The following is a 15,946-nucleotide window of genomic DNA, read 5'->3' as shown; positions in this document are numbered from 1 at the left end:
TGTATTTTTTGTTTAATTATTTCAGTCTCACATTTCTGATTGATTTTTCGTTCACTTCCATCCTCTTCATCGTTATAAACGGTGTGACTGGAGATCAGATACATGGGGTGTACTTACTTTTCACATGACTGTATAGATGTAGCTGCTAGGTTCGTCAATATCTACGGCCCATGCAGTGTCCCACAGCCCGTACTATATGTGAATATTGTGACATAATGACCGGTAAATCCACATAATATCGAGCGGCTTCTCCAGTCACATCCACAGCTGCATTCACAATTCTGCTAGTTTACGATCAGGAGTTCCTGGAGCTTGTGAGATCTCTCCCTGCCGGATCATTGGCATTCATACCGCCACTGGGTCATGGGACTCCATGAATTCTAGTTATGCCCCTAATCATGTCCCAGATTACAATACAGTGCATTATGGGATCTCAGCGGTGCTAATGGCTTACACGTGGCAGAATTATGATTGCAGCTCTGGATGGGACATTATGTAAGTCAAGATCAGTACGCGATAAGTAAAGCAAAGCATTTGCCAAATTATTCAACATTTTATGTGGATTTGACCCGTCACATGATGTTGGGAGATGGAGCTACATTTTAAAGGAAGGCCAATCCCCCTTTATTCTGAGTTTGGGCCAAATCGAGGCCGAACGCCCACTGGTCCCACGATCAGGGAATATTAGAGGGGTAATCCACCATTCTTCCAGAAACAGCGCCACACCTGTCCATGGGTTGTGTCTGGTTTAGCAGCTGCAGTGAATGGGGCTGAGCTGCAATACCATTTACAACCTGTGGACAGGTGTAGCTCTGTTTTTGGAATAAAGTAGCCTCGTTTTCCTAATACACAACAACCCTTTTAACTTTTGCTGCTGTTTCATTACAGGATGGATTTGCTCCTCCAGACGATGAGAAGGAAGAACTACAAGCCGAGGATCCGGATGAATATTAACCACCTCCCCTGCTCTTCCCCGTGGCCCTGTTGCATTGTACAATATTATCGCTCCTCATTGCCCGTTCCCCGTCGGCCATTTTTTGCAATATGAACATGTTAGGTTGGAGTTTCAGCACACGCGTTTTGCACCTTCATCCATCCCTGCAGTTAATAGCCGGACTGGGCGATTATCCCGCGGGCCACAAACCTCCAAAATGTGAATAGCGCAGCCGGGGCGTGGGAACGGATGTCTCCTACGGCATGGATTTAGCACTTTGTTTTATTTATCAGGAGATTATCGTCACCCCTCTGTGGGCAGATATATAGGTGGTACCATTGTCCCCCTGATTTTTTTACCCGATTTCTGGTTCCTTACCACTTGGGTGCCCTGGTGGTGTTCGATTATCGTGTTTTTATACCTCTAGACTTGTCTTCCTATTTTATTATTTCTGCTTTCGGCCTTTTCTTTTTTTCCTTGCCTTTTTACGGAATGGCGTACTTATCATGGAAAACCTGACCGCCTTCAAATAACCGTAAAACCTGCCCCGAGGTGTCGGAGAAGACTGAGAAAATGTTCTGCATGTTGTACAAACAGCTGCATCGGGGGATTACGAGGTCCAGATTACAGCAATCCCACGTTGTTCTGTCTACAGACCCCAGCAAATAAAGTTAAGAGGTGGTCTCGTGGAGGCAGCCCCTTATCGGAGAGATGCCGGCACCACCATCAGCTGCAGGGGTGATCGTAGGGGCCATTAAAATGAACGGACATCCATGTAATGTGTGGCGGTCCAGGTCCGCCAGAACCGCAGCCACTATTCCACGCGCGGAGAACCCCTCCTTTATCACGTCCGTTTGACCTCATAGGACAACCCCTTGAATCCATTCACATCATGGATTGGATTTAGTAGGAGGCCACAAGAACCGGTTGTGGTCTGTGTATCCCCCAAATCGACCTTCCCCCGAACCTCTAACAATAGAAAAAGAACATTACAGCTTCTCTTCATTGTCTGCCTCTCCCAAATTTATCCCCCAGGACACCAGAGAGCCGGACTTTTAGTTCTTTACCCTTGTTTTGGTTGTTTTTTGTTCTCTATAGGATTTCGCGTGGAGTATTCCCATGCTTTCTGGGGGTGGGAGTCAAGGGTGACCATACACTTGAGAGCTATCTTAATTGTATTGTTGCCCTATTCCTCCCGACTCCACCATAAACATGCATGCTCGGGGTCTGAGCTGCAATACCACATGCAACCTGTGTACAGGTGTGGCGCTGTACAATCCCTAAATAATGCTGTTCAATCCCTTTAAGTTGAATTTGCCCTCTTATAAGCAGAGGCCATGGGATCCATCAGAAGTACGCTATTTCCCTCTCGTGTTGCCCTCTCTCCGCTTTATCTTTTCAGTTTCGTACTTTCTTCCGGTTCGCCCGTCTCCGAGCTTGAAGCCTTTTGTATCATATTAGTTTCATTGCTGACTACGAGTTTATGGCTGTACGTTCAGTAGGTGCCCAGTGGCATCCACTCTACAGCTTAGATGTGTATAATTTTATCAAATAGATTTTTCATGCACTTTTTTTTAATTTCCTTTCCCGCAAATTTCAACACGAGTGAAGTTTTTGTGAAAGAAGCGGCACTACTTCCATCTCCCAGATATATCTGGGTGATACCACAATAATTATTGCAAATCAGCAGGACGTTGGCCAAAGAGATCTACGTCTGGAAGGGTCATTGGTGATGAGCTCACATCTCAACATGAAGTCCATCCTCTGACCTCATCGTGATAATATAACGATGGTGGCCGACATCTGATCATCTTGAATTGACTAAAGTCTAAAGTATATTTTTGAAATTTTTCATACATTTTCTTCTATTTTTCTGGAAAGTCACAGCTCTCCGTAGAAGAACTTGGCCAGGATATGACCACCGTGCAATGAGAAGGTTGTCCTGAAGGATCTGTTGAGTTTTTAGTCTCGCCTGATGGAATCAGGATGGAAATTTCTTATTTATTTTTGATTACTTGTAAATTAACTCAGAACGTAAATCTCTACGGAGAGTCGCCAATGTTTTTTGTGACCTTTCTGGAGCGTTGAACTATTAAGGTGGCCATAAACTTCAGATAAAATTTCTTCCCTATCTTTATTGGTGAAAGGGTAATGAGCAGCTGCCGGACACTTCTGGCAGCGACTGATCTTTCGTGGTATCAAAAGAACGGGCCTTGTTGAAATCCAACATGCCCGATCCTTCTCGCCCCCGACATCTGTTATTGGGAAGGCTCGAATGTATGGTTGACTTGATCTTCATTTATGGCCTGAAGGAATATGGAAGGAGTAGGGGACAACTATAGAAAGCAGCAGATAAAAGAGTCAAAGCAACTGAATGTGAATTTATCAGTCGGACAAAGAAGCCACGAATGTCCGTTCGACCCATAATGATGTTTCAGGTCAGGAAAACTAGGGGCACGTAGGTCATGCTCCAATAAATTAATAGTTAGAGCTCCTTATGGAGCTGCCTTACAACTTTTTATTCTTCAAACTTCAAGTTGTGCTCCCATAGGAGACAAAAATAGAGCAGACGCCCAACTGAGATGATGTCCTACATGGGTGGTAACCTTAAAGACTGACAAGGGTCACGTGAATATGTTTACACAAAAACATTCATGTAAATGATGGTATTTTGCAATGTGTAAAAGACTGAAGGAACAGGTGACCCCTATGGACTGTATGGCTTGGCACGTTGTTATTTGACAGATGGAAACAGCCTGATCATGGCTGGATATGGTGTAGTCGGGAGCATTGGTCGTAGGGTTGCACTTTACCCTGGTTGGTTTGATTTCATGAATTTTTTTGGTGCTGTTCCCTTTTTCATATCATATCTGAATGTGCTGAAGATGAATGCAAAGTTTTCAGTTGCTTCCTTTACTATCTTTGTAAGAATTGAAGGATTAGATGCAGGAGATTCGGGGTAGTCTCCTTTTCAAGGCTTTTGTCTAAGGCCACATCCATGCACGGAGCCCGGTCATCATCTGTCAATCAGCACCGTGGACCTGTTGCTCAAATCCTGCATCTGATTTATGTATTCTTTCAAATAAACTGGTGTGAAAATATTGTCCTGGGTTACTTGTATGCCCTATTAGGGTGAGTTTTGCTGATGTAAAGGGTTCCATGACTGCCATTAAAAAAATATTGGGCCCCATACAGTCCAATGGGTAATGCCCCATTCCAACGACACCTCTGTCATCCTGATACATGGTGAATACAAAGATCGATGATACACAAATGATCTATAGCCACCCCTAATCCCCCACACAGAATCTCCACCCAACGCAGAGCATTTCGAGTAGGGCTTCTCAACAATAATTGAACTCTCATGAGTCGCGGTAAAATTGTGGCATTGTTTCCCTATGTGGACAAAAAAATTGCATACTACTATTGCAAAAAGTCTGAACTTGCTGCACAAATCGTAGTAAATATATATATATTAATCATACAATGCTCTAACTTATAGTGTCTGATAAGGACATTATCCCAGACAATGATTGTTATTAGTAATTTACTCCCTGCCGGCAGCGCGGATTGTCCTATGGAAAGAGAGGTCTGCAGACAGAGCTAGAGAAGAGACAGAATATTTTCCTTTACGTTCCACTCCCCGGTTTAGCCCTATGTCAAAACTCTTTGGGAAAAAGTGGGTTCACACCAACCCCTGCTGATCCCGTGACAGATTTATTCCACGGTCCCCGTGGCAGTTTGCTTTGGCCGTAGACCCCACTGACGTAAGCCTACTTAAAGTTTCAGACCTGTCTCAAGAACTATCTAGACACGTGTCCACAAGAATCAGCGGTACCAACAGATAGTCTCATCTGCCATGTCGGCTCCTGTATCACCTATGGCGCCCACCTCAAGCTGCGGCATATAGTCGAGGATTGCATCTACCTACTCCCCCACAACTCCAGGTCCTACATGGGGTCTTGAATCAGTGCACGATCCATTTTGTGGTAGTAGCACATCAATTTGCTTCAGCCTGGGCAAAGATAATCTACATCTTATCTCTACTGTCTGGTGAGACTCTGGGCTGGGCATCACCTTTATAGGAAAGTAACAATCCTATCATGAACAATATTCAAGCCTTCCTTACAACTTTTAAAAAGTTGTTTAAGGAACCTGGTCGGGCATCATCTGTGGCCTCGTCACTTCTCAAGCTTCGTCAAGGCATCTCTCCTGTTGGGCAATATGCCATCCAGTTTCACATCTTAGCTACAGAATTACAATGGCGATAAAGATAGTAGCGGGCACCAAAAACCTGATATTGGAGGAGTGCCAGTCAACGAGTGCAATAAACATGTAAAAAATGTGTAAATCGAAGACACACGGTGGCCCCTGGTTAGGCCACAGGACAATCGCTCATGGGAAAAAGACTGATTATATAGCATACACCACCGATCAGATAAAAAAAACGTATGAGATCTGCATCCCGGGTTAAAATACCCCGATGAACACAAATATGTCTCCCTACAACGATGTATGAGGTTAAAAGCCCCTATGACAATGCAAGGCATCAAACAAATGTATATACAATGTACTAATAATGTATACCAACTTACAACCGTGTGAGAGAGAGGGATGGTGGTGGCCATATAATCCATGAGGACCAAAAGATTCCAAGCGTCTTTAGGTGTATCCTGTGACTCGTTCTCAGCCGAGCCGTCAATTCAGCTGAACTGACGGAATCGATTCAAAAAGTTCTTGGAATAAAAAAAAAATTGATTTAATAATAATTAAAAATAAGACACAGATGTCTTCAGGATATGAGTGGATCTGTGTGCCAGTTATAGGCTTATTGCCCTCCTGAATGCTGATTTAAAACAGTGGGCTAAGCTTTTGCCACATCGTATCAATGTCTGAAATGGAGGGATAATAGGTGGGATTTTTTCCTGGACGAGAGGGCAAGTTTAATACAACCAGAATCATCCACTCCATTTATTACGCTAAACATAATAAAATACTGCTGCTTTGGTTGAGCACAGACGCTAAAAATGCATTTTATATGGTTGATTGGACCTTCTTGTAACAAGTACTTGAATCTTTCCTCTTCCCCCTGTTTTTGGCTCAGCTATCCTATCCGTCAATCATGACCCTCATGCTAGAATTTTGGGTGAAGGTACATTGTCAGACTCTTTCAGAATCCGAAATGGTACCCACCAGGGCTGCCCCACTCACCGTCACTGTTTATATTAGTTATGGTGATTCTCATTAAAAAACTAAGGCAGTCTCCTGAGATAGAGGGACTAAAATTTGGCTCCTTCACTCATACTACTCCAGGATTTGCAGATAATCTCCTTATTTTAATGACCAACTCAAAACAATCAATACCTTTTATTCGGCACCTCTTTCATACTTTTGGAGAGGTATCAAATTTTAAAATCTTGAGCAAATCAGATGCATTAAAAGTCTTGGTCCCATGATACGCTCTCAAATGACTTAAAGAAAATCCCCTTTTAGATGGCCAGTTGTGGATGGCCAATTCTTATGGAGAGGTGGACATTACCGTCCGGTTTCAAAGCTTGGGACCTTTCGCATGTAAGAAAAGCATACTAACCATTACACTACAGAAATGTGGCCGTGAGCCATGCAGGCTCCAGTACACAAACGGAATTAATAAACTTGAGTCCCCCAAAGTTGTATTTTTTTTTTTTTGCTCTTTTTATTTTGTTGCTCAGCAGGTCCGCTAAGAAAAATATGCCATTGACCATATTGTGGCTTTTTTATGTCTTTAATCAGAAGGATTTGAAAGTTTGGTGGTTCAAACCCTCCAAGGGACGGCAGTGCACTCTTTTTGTTGCATGTTACAGAAAATCCTATGGTGCCTCTCAACTTAAAGTTTCGGCCAGAAGAGGAGGGCACCGGTTGTAAGACCATTTCAACATGTACAGTGTGAAAAATTGTGAGAAGAGAAAAAAATCCCAGTGATTTGGATGACAAAGTTGCAATGTAGAAAGAATGGTCCAGAACCTTTGGCCCCCTTTGGTTGTGGGCCAAAAGTCTTTCCTTGCCCCACTGTGTTGCAAAGAAGACGACACGTTGCATGAGAAACTGGGGGATTGTATGGATAAAAAGCAAAGCTTGAAGGTTATGAATATGTTTTTTGTCTGCTAAACGAAAGCTTGGTGGTTCAAGCCCAGCCAGTGACGGTAGTGGACCTTTTTGTGTTTCAGTCTCATGGATAAAAAGCAAAGCTTGAAGGTTGTGAAAAAAAAAATTTCTGATAGCAAAAGGTTGGTGGTTCAAGGCCACCCAGGGATGGTTGTGCCCTGTTCTTGTTTCAGTTGCATGTCAGCGTTATAGGAAGCCCTATGTTGGCTCTGAACTAAGAGTTTCGTTCGGATGTCCGTTTCAAACACCCAACAAAGACAAGAGATCCCTCTGAAAATAGAAGAAGGTAGAGTCTATTTGTCGATAGGTTAAAACATCCTCTATGAGATGAAAAAAAAGTTATTTTGAGCCGGAATTGAACAAGCGACCTAAGGATATTTTTTTACTACAATCATCCACCCTACCAGCTGAGGTATTGAAGGCTTGCTGAGTTGGCCATCGGGTGTTTCCTAAACTTGCAAATAAGTTCCATGAGCAGGAAACCAGAGGCGAGTTGTCCTGCTTTTTAAAAAGGTCTGCAACACAAATTTTGAAGCATACAGGCATCGTGAAGCTAAGCGAGCGCTCTAAAATTTTAGCTATCGAAGACCTTTCGCCTGTAAGTGAAGAATAATAACCACTACACTATAGAAACGAGACTGGAAACAACCACCAGTGCAGAAACAAATTGAGGAAAATGATGCAGCCAAATAGCGCAGATCAGACCCTCTGTGTCAACAAACAAATTAAGTTCCATGTTTCTGCCCTGTCTCGAACAGGGAAACATTTGCGTGTTAGGTGAACGTGATAACCACTACACTACAGAAACTTCCCCTTGATACAAACACCCACCATTGCAGAAACCAAAGTTTGACAAATTTAAAGGCTTGCTTTGTGTTAAAAGGAAGACATAGTTCCATGTTTCTGCCCAGTTTCGAACAGGGGACCTTTCGCGTGTGAGGCGAACGTGATAACCACTACACTACAGAGACTTGGATATAAATTGCACCGCAACCCACAACCCGCAAGCCATGCAGAAACTAATTGAGAAAAATAATCCAGCCAATTAGTGCCAACAAATAAAAATCCATGTTTCTGCCCTGTCTCGAACAGGGGACATTTTGCGCGTTAGGCGAATGTGATAACCACTACACTACAGAAACTTCCCCTTGATACAAAAACCCACCATTGCAGAAACCAAAGTTTGACAAATTTAAAGGCTTTCTTTGTGTTAAAAGGAAGACATAGTTCCTTGTTTCTGCCCAGTTTCGAACAGGGGACCTTTCGCGTGTGAGGCGAACGTGATAACCACTACACTACAGAAACTTGGATATTGATTGTTCCGCATCCCACAACCCACAAGCCATGCAGAAACTAATTGAGAAAAATTATCCAGCCAATTAGCGCCAACAAAAAAAAATTCCATGTTTCTGCTCTGTCTCGAACAGGGGACCTTTCGCGTGTTAGGCGAACGTGATAACCACTACACTACAGAAACTTCCCCTTGATACAAAAACCCACCATTGCAGAAACCAAAGTTTGACAAATTTAAAGGCTTTGTGTTAAAAGGAAGACATAGTTCCTTGTTTTTGCGCAGTTTCGAACAGGGGACCTTTCGCGCCTGAGGCGAACGTGATAACCACTACACTACAGAAACGTGATTATTCATTGTATGGCAACCCACAAACCGCAACCCATGCAGAAACGAATTGAGAAAAAAAATTCTGGCAATTAGCGCCAACAAAAAAAAAATTCCATGTTTCTGCCCTGTCTCAAACAGTGGACCTTTCGCGTGTTAGGCGAACGTGATAACCACTACACTACAGAAACCTCCCCTTGATACAAACACCCACCATTGCAGAAACCAAAGTTTGACAAATTTAAAGGCTTTCTTTGTGTTAAAAGGAAGACATAGTTCCATGTTTCTGCCCTGTCTCGAACAGGGGACCTTTCGCGTGTAAGGCGAACGTGATAACCACTACACTACAGAAACTTGGATATTGATTGTTCCGCAACCCACAACCCACAAGCCATGCAGAAACGAATTGAGAAAAATAATCCAGCCAATTAGCGCAAAAAAAAAAAATTCCACGTTTCTGCCCTGTCTCGAACAGGGGACCTTTTGCGTGTAAGGCGAACGTGATAACCACTACACTACAGAAACTTTGATATTGATTGTTCCGCAACCCACAACCCGCAAGCCATGCAGAAACGAATTGAGAAAAAGAATCCAGCCAATTAGCGCAACAAAAAAAATTCCATGTTTCTGCCCTGTCTCGAACAGGGGACCTTTCGCATGTTAGGCAAATGTGATAACCACTACACTACAGAAACTTCTCTTAATACAAACACCCACCATTGCAGAAACCAAAGTTTGACAAATTTAAAGGCTTTCTTTGTGTTAAAAGGAAGACAAAGTTCCTTGTTTCTGCCCAGTCTCGAACAGGGGACCTGTCGCATGTAAGGCGAACGTGATAACCACTACACTACAGAAACTTGGATATTGATTGTTCCGCAACCCACAAGCCATGCAGAAACGAATTGAGAAAAATAATCCAGCCAATTAGCGCAAAAAAAAAAAATGCCACGTTTCTGCCCTGTCTCGAACAGGGGACCTTTCGCGTGTCAGGCGAACGTGATAACCACTACACTACAGAGACTTGGATATTGACTGTTCAGCAACCCACAACCCACAAGCCATGCAGAAACGAATTGAGAAAAATAATCCAGCCAATTAGCGCCAACAAAAAAAATTCCATGTTTCTGCCCTGTCTCGAACAGGGGACCTTTCGCATGTTAGGCGAATGTGATAACCACTACACTACAGAAACTTCTCTTAATACAAACACCCACCATTGCAGAAACCAAAGTTTGACAAATTTAAAGGCTTTCTTTGTGTTAAAAGGAAGACAAAGTTCCATGCTTCTGCCCAGTTTTGAACAGGGGACCTGTCGCATGTAAGGCGAACGTGATAACCACTACACTACAGAAACTTGGATATTGATTGTTCCGCAACCCACAACCCGCAAGCCATGCAGAAACGAATTGAGAAAAATAATCCAGCCAATTAGCGCCAACAAAAAAAATGCCATTTTTCTGCCCTGTCTCCAACAGGGGACCTTTCACGTGTTAGGCAAACGTGATAACCACTACACTACAGAAACTTCTCTTAATACAAACACCCACCATTGCAGAAACCAAAGTTTGACAAATTTAAAGGCTTTCTTTGTGTTAAAAGGAAGACAAAGTTCCTTGTTTCTGCCCAGTCTCGAACAGGGGACCTGTCGCATGTAAGGCGAACGTGATAACCACTACACTACAGAAACTTGGATATTGATTGTTCCGCAACCCACAAGCCATGCAGAAACGAATTGAGAAAAATAATCCAGCCAATTAGCGCAAAAAAAAAAAATGCCACGTTTCTGCCCTGTCTCGAACAGGGGACCTTTCGCGTGTCAGGCGAACGTGATAACCACTACACTACAGAGACTTGGATATTGACTGTTCAGCAACCCACAACCCACAAGCCATGCAGAAACGAATTGAGAAAAATAATCCAGCCAATTAGCGCCAACAAAAAAAATTCCATGTTTCTGCCCTGTCTCGAACAGGGGACCTTTCGCATGTTAGGCGAATGTGATAACCACTACACTACAGAAACTTCTCTTAATACAAACACCCACCATTGCAGAAACCAAAGTTTGACAAATTTAAAGGCTTTCTTTGTGTTAAAAGGAAGACAAAGTTCCATGCTTCTGCCCAGTTTTGAACAGGGGACCTGTCGCATGTAAGGCGAACGTGATAACCACTACACTACAGAAACTTGGATATTGATTGTTCCGCAACCCACAACCCGCAAGCCATGCAGAAACGAATTGAGAAAAATAATCCAGCCAATTAGCGCCAACAAAAAAAATGCCATTTTTCTGCCCTGTCTCCAACAGGGGACCTTTCACGTGTTAGGCAAACGTGATAACCACTACACTACAGAAACTTTCCCTTAATACAAACACCCACCATTGCAGAAACCAAAGTTTGACAAATTTAAAGGCTTTCTTTGTGTTAAAAGGAAGACATAGTTCCTTGTTTCTGCCCAGTTTCGAACAGGGGACCTTTCGCGTGTGAGGCAAACGTGATAACCACTACACTACAGAAACTTGGATATTGATTGTTCCGCAACCCGCAACCCACAAGCCATGCAGAAACAAATTGAGAAAAATAATCCAGCCAATTAGCGCCAACAAAAAAAATCCATGTTTATGCCCTGTCTCGAACAGGGGACCTTTCGCGTGTGAGGCAAACGTGATAACCACTACACTACAGAAACTTGGATATTGATTGTTCCGCAACCCGCAACCCACAACCCGCAAGCCATGCTGAAACGAATTGAGAAAAATAATCCAGCCAATTAGCACCAACAAAAAAAATTCCATGTTTCTGCCCTGTCTTGAACCGGGGACCTTTCGCGTGTGAAGCGAACGTGATAACCACTACACTATAGAAACTTGGATATTGATTGTTCCGCAACCCACAACCCGTAAGCCATGTAGAAACGAATTTAGAAAAATAATCCAGCCAATTAGCGGCAACAAAAAAAATTCCATGTTTCTGCCCTGTCTGGAACAGGGGCCCTTTCACGTGTAAGGCGAACGTGATAACCACTACACTACAGAAACTTGGATATTTATTGTTCCGCAACCCACAACCCACAAGCCATGCAGAAACGAATTGAGAAAAATAATCCAGCCAATTAGCGCCAACAAAAAAAATTCCATGTTTCTGCCCTGTCTCGAACAGGGGACCGTTCGCGTGTTAGGTGAACATGATAACCACTACACTACAGAAACTTCCCCTTGATACAAACACCCACCATTGCAGAAACCAAAGTTTGACAAATTTAAAGGCTTTCTTTGTGTTAAAAGGAAGACATAGTTCCTTGTTTCTGCCCACTTTCGAACAAGGGACCTTTCGCGTGTGAGGCGAACGTGATAACCACTACACTACAGAAACTTGGATAGTGATTGTTCCGCAACCCACAACCCACAAGCCATGCAGAAACGAATTGAGAAAAATAATCCAGCCAATTAGCACCAACAAAAAAAATTCCATGTTTCTGCCCTGTCTCGAACAGGGGACCTTTCTCGAGTAAGGCGAACGTGATAACCACTACACTACAGAAACTTGGATATTGATTGTTCCGCAACCCACAACCCGCAAGCCATGCAGAAACGAATTGAGAAAAAGAATCCATCCAATTAGCGCCAACAAAAAAAATTCCATGTTTCTGCTCTGTCTCGAACCGGAGACCTTTCGCGTGTTAGGCGAACGTGATAACCACTACACTACAGAAACCTCCCCTTGATACAAAAACCCACCATTGCAGAAACCAAAGTTTGACAAATTTAAAGGCTTTCTTTATGTTAATAGGAGGACATAGTTCCTTGTTTCTGCCCTGTCTCGAACAGGGGACCGTTCGCGTGTTAGGTGAACATGATAACCACTACACTACAGAAACTTCCCCTTGATACAAACACCCACCATTGCAGAAACCAAAGTTTGACAAATTTAAAGGCTTTCTTTGTGTTAAAATGAAGACATAGTTCCATGTTTTTGCCCAGTTTCGAACAAGGAACCTTTCGCGTATGAGGCGAACGTGATAACCACTACACTACAGAAACTTGGATAGTGCTTGTTCCGCAACCCACAACCCACAAGCCATGCAGAAACGAATTGAGAAAAATAATCCAGCCAATTAGCACCAACAAAAAAAATTCCATGTTTCTGCCCTGTCTCGAACAGGGGACCTTTCGCGAGTAAGGCGAACGTGATAACCACTACACTACAGAGACTTCCCCTGGATACAAACACCCACCATTGCAGAAACCAAAGTTTGACAAATTTAAAGGCTTTCTTTATGTTAATAGGAAGACATAGTTCCTTGTTTCTGCCCTGTCTCGAACAGGGGACCGTTCGCGTGTTAGGTGAACATGATAACCACTACACTACAGAAACTTCCCCTTGATACAAACCCCCACCATTGCAGAAACCAAAGTTTGACAAATTTAAAGGCTTTCTTTGTGTTAAAAGGAAGACATAGTTCCTTGTTTCTACCCAGTTTCGAACAAGGGACCTTTCGCGTGTGAGGCGAACGTGATAACCAGTACACTACAGAAACTTGGATAGTGATTGTTCCGCAACCCACAACCCACAAGCCATGCAGAAACGAATTGAGAAAAATAATCCAGCCAATTAGCACCAACAAAAAAAAACCATGTTTCTGCCCTGTCTCGAACAGGGGACCTTTCGCGAGTAAGGCGAACGTGATAACCACTACACTACAGAAACTTGGATATTGATTGTTCCGCAACCCACAACCCGCAAGCCATGCAGAAACGAATTGAGAAAAAGAATCCATCCAATTAGCGCCAACAAAAAAAATTCCATGTTTCTGCTCTGTCTCGAACAGGAGACCTTTCGCGTGTTAGGCGAACGTGATAACCACTACACTACAGAAACCTCCCCTTGATACAAACACCCACCATTGCAGAAACCAAAGTTTGACAAATTTAAAGGCTTTCTTTATGTTAATAGGAGGACATAGTTCCTTGTTTCTGCCCTGTCTCGAACAGGGGACCGTTCGCGTGTTAGGTGAACATGATAACCACTACACTACAGAAACTTCCCCTTGATACAAACACCCACCATTGCAGAAACCAAAGTTTGACAAATTTAAAGGCTTTCTTTGTGTTAAAAGGAAGACATAGTTCCATGTTTCTGCCCAGTTTCAAACAAGGGACCTTTCGCGTATGAGGCGAATGTGATAACCACTACACTACAGAAACTTGGATAGTGCTTGTTCCGCAACCCACAACCCACAAGCCATGCAGAAACGAATTGAGAAAAATAATCCAGCCAATTAGCACCAACAAAAAAAATTCCATGTTTCTGCCCTGTCTCGAACAGGGGACCTTTCGCGAGTAAGGCGAACGTGATAACCACTACACTACAGAAACTTGGATATTGATTGTTCCGCAACCCACAACCCGCAAGCCATGCAGAAACGAATTGAGAAAAAGAATCCATCCAATTAGCGCCAACAAAAAAAATTCCTTGTTTCTGCCCTGTCTCGAACAGGGGACCGTTCGCGTGTTAGGTGAACATGATAACCACTACACTACAGAAACTTCCCCTTGATACAAACACCCACCATTGCAGAAACCAAAGTTTGACAAATTTAAAGGCTTTCTTTGTGTTAAAAGGAAGACATAGTTCCATGTTTCTGCCCAGTTTCGAACAAGGGACCTTTCGCGTGTGAGGCGAACGTGATAACCACTACACTACAGAAACTTGGATAGTGCTTGTTCCGCAACCCGCAACCCACAACCCACAAGCCATGCAGAAACGAATTGAGAAAAATAATCCAGCCAATTAGCACCAACAAAAAAAATTCCATGTTTCTGCCCTGTCTCGAACAGGGGACCTTTCGCGAGTAAGGCGAACGTGATAACCACTACACTACAGAAACTTGGATATTGATTGTTCCGCAACCCACAACCTGCAAGCCATGCAGAAACGAATTGAGAAAAATAATCCATCCAATTAGCGCCAACAAAAAAAATTCCATGTTCCTGCTCTGTCTCGAACAGGAGACCTTTCGCGTGTTAGGCGAACGTGATAACCACTACACTACAGAAACCTCCCCTTGATACAAACACCCACCATTGCAGAAACCAAAGTTTGACAAATTTAAAGGCTTTCTCTATGTTAATAGGAAGACATAGTTCCTTGTTTCTGCCCTGTCTCGAACAGGGGACCGTTCGCGTGTTAGGTGAACATGATAACCACTACACTACAGAAACTTCCCCTTGATACAATCACCCACCATTGCAGAAACCAAAGTTTGACAAATTTAAAGGCTTTCTTTGTGTTAAAAGGAAGACATAGTTCCTTGTTTCTGCCCAGTTTCGAACAAGGGACCTTTCGCGTGTGAGGCGAACGTGATAACCACTACACTACAGAAACTTGGATAGTGATTGTTCCGCAACCCGCAACCCACAACCCACAAGCCATGCAGAAACGAATTGAGAAAAATAATCCAGCTAATTAGCGCCAACAAAAAAAATTCCATGTTTCTGCCCTGTCTCGAACAGGGCACCTTTCGCGTGTTAGGCGAAGGTGATAACCACTACACTACAGAGACTTCCCCTGGATACAAACACCCACCATTGCAGAAACCAAAGTTTGACAAATTTAAAGGCTTTCTTTGTGTTAAAAGGAAGACATAGTTCCATGTTTCTGCCCTGTCTCGAACAGGGGACCTTTCGCGTGTAAGGCGAACGTGATAACCACTACACTACAGAAACTTGGATATTGATTGTTCCGCAACCCACAACCCACAAGCCATGCAGAAACGAATTGAGAAAAATAATCCAGCCAATTAGCGCAAAAAAAAAAAATTCCACGTTTCTGCCCTGTCTCGAACAGGGGACCTTTCGCGTGTCAGGCGAACGTGATAACCACTACACTACAGAGACTTGGATATTGACTGTTCCGCCACCCACAACACACAAGCCATGCAGAAACGAATTGAGAAAAATAATCCAGCCAATTAGCACCAACAAAAAAAATTCCATGTTTCTGCCCTGTCTCGAACAGGGGACCTTTCGTGAGTAAGGCGAACGTGATAACCACTACACTACAGAAACTTGGATATTGATTGTTCCGCAACCCACAACCCGCAAGCCATGCAGAAACGAATTGAGAAAAAGAATCCATCCAATTAGCGCCAACAAAAAAAATTCCATGTTTCTGCCCTGTCTCGAACAGGAGACCTTTCGCGTGTTAGGCGAACGTGATAACCACTACACTACAGAAACCTCCCCTTGATAC

At 43.3% G+C, this 15,946-nt stretch overlaps 1 protein-coding gene and 10 non-coding genes across 16 annotated transcripts in view; 1 reads left to right on the top strand and 10 right to left on the bottom strand.

The window, feature by feature from the left end:
• MAPRE3 (microtubule associated protein RP/EB family member 3) overlaps window positions 1-4,037 on the top strand; it is a 159,420-nt gene extending 155,383 nt beyond the window's left edge. For all 6 annotated transcript variants that reach the window (XM_075860777.1, XM_075860772.1, XM_075860773.1 and 3 more), the window contains one exon: window positions 889-4,037. In XM_075860777.1, coding sequence (XP_075716892.1) covers window positions 889-954 — 66 coding nt within the window. In that variant the 3' untranslated portion in view covers window positions 955-4,037. The remainder of the gene's footprint in view (window positions 1-888) is intronic.
• Window positions 4,038-8,310: 4,273 nt separating this feature from the next.
• TRNAV-CAC (transfer RNA valine (anticodon CAC)) lies at window positions 8,311-8,383 on the bottom strand. The gene has a single exon. It is a non-coding gene; the product is annotated as a tRNA-Val (tRNA).
• A 594-nt stretch (window positions 8,384-8,977) lies between these two features.
• TRNAV-UAC (transfer RNA valine (anticodon UAC)) lies at window positions 8,978-9,050 on the bottom strand. Its single transcript has one exon. It is a non-coding gene; the product is annotated as a tRNA-Val (tRNA).
• Window positions 9,051-9,148: 98 nt separating this feature from the next.
• Window positions 9,149-9,221, bottom strand: TRNAV-UAC (transfer RNA valine (anticodon UAC)). Its single transcript has one exon. It is a non-coding gene; the product is annotated as a tRNA-Val (tRNA).
• A 423-nt stretch (window positions 9,222-9,644) lies between these two features.
• Window positions 9,645-9,717, bottom strand: TRNAV-GAC (transfer RNA valine (anticodon GAC)). Its single transcript has one exon. It is a non-coding gene; the product is annotated as a tRNA-Val (tRNA).
• A 757-nt stretch (window positions 9,718-10,474) lies between these two features.
• Window positions 10,475-10,547, bottom strand: TRNAV-GAC (transfer RNA valine (anticodon GAC)). Its single transcript has one exon. It is a non-coding gene; the product is annotated as a tRNA-Val (tRNA).
• A 2,782-nt stretch (window positions 10,548-13,329) lies between these two features.
• On the bottom strand, window positions 13,330-13,402 carry TRNAV-UAC (transfer RNA valine (anticodon UAC)). The gene has a single exon. It is a non-coding gene; the product is annotated as a tRNA-Val (tRNA).
• A 595-nt stretch (window positions 13,403-13,997) lies between these two features.
• Window positions 13,998-14,070, bottom strand: TRNAV-UAC (transfer RNA valine (anticodon UAC)). Its single transcript has one exon. It is a non-coding gene; the product is annotated as a tRNA-Val (tRNA).
• Window positions 14,071-14,509: 439 nt separating this feature from the next.
• Window positions 14,510-14,582, bottom strand: TRNAV-UAC (transfer RNA valine (anticodon UAC)). Its single transcript has one exon. It is a non-coding gene; the product is annotated as a tRNA-Val (tRNA).
• Window positions 14,583-15,347: 765 nt separating this feature from the next.
• TRNAV-UAC (transfer RNA valine (anticodon UAC)) lies at window positions 15,348-15,420 on the bottom strand. Its single transcript has one exon. It is a non-coding gene; the product is annotated as a tRNA-Val (tRNA).
• A 98-nt stretch (window positions 15,421-15,518) lies between these two features.
• On the bottom strand, window positions 15,519-15,591 carry TRNAV-GAC (transfer RNA valine (anticodon GAC)). The gene has a single exon. It is a non-coding gene; the product is annotated as a tRNA-Val (tRNA).
• Between the last annotated feature and the right edge of the window lie 355 nt (window positions 15,592-15,946).

The sequence above is a fragment of the Rhinoderma darwinii genome, chromosome 4, assembly GCF_050947455.1.
Source record: "Rhinoderma darwinii isolate aRhiDar2 chromosome 4, aRhiDar2.hap1, whole genome shotgun sequence".
Classification (NCBI taxonomy): Eukaryota; Metazoa; Chordata; class Amphibia; order Anura; family Rhinodermatidae; genus Rhinoderma; species Rhinoderma darwinii.
The sequence above is the reverse complement of the archived record's forward strand: the minus strand, read 5'-3'. Positions and strand labels throughout refer to the sequence as shown.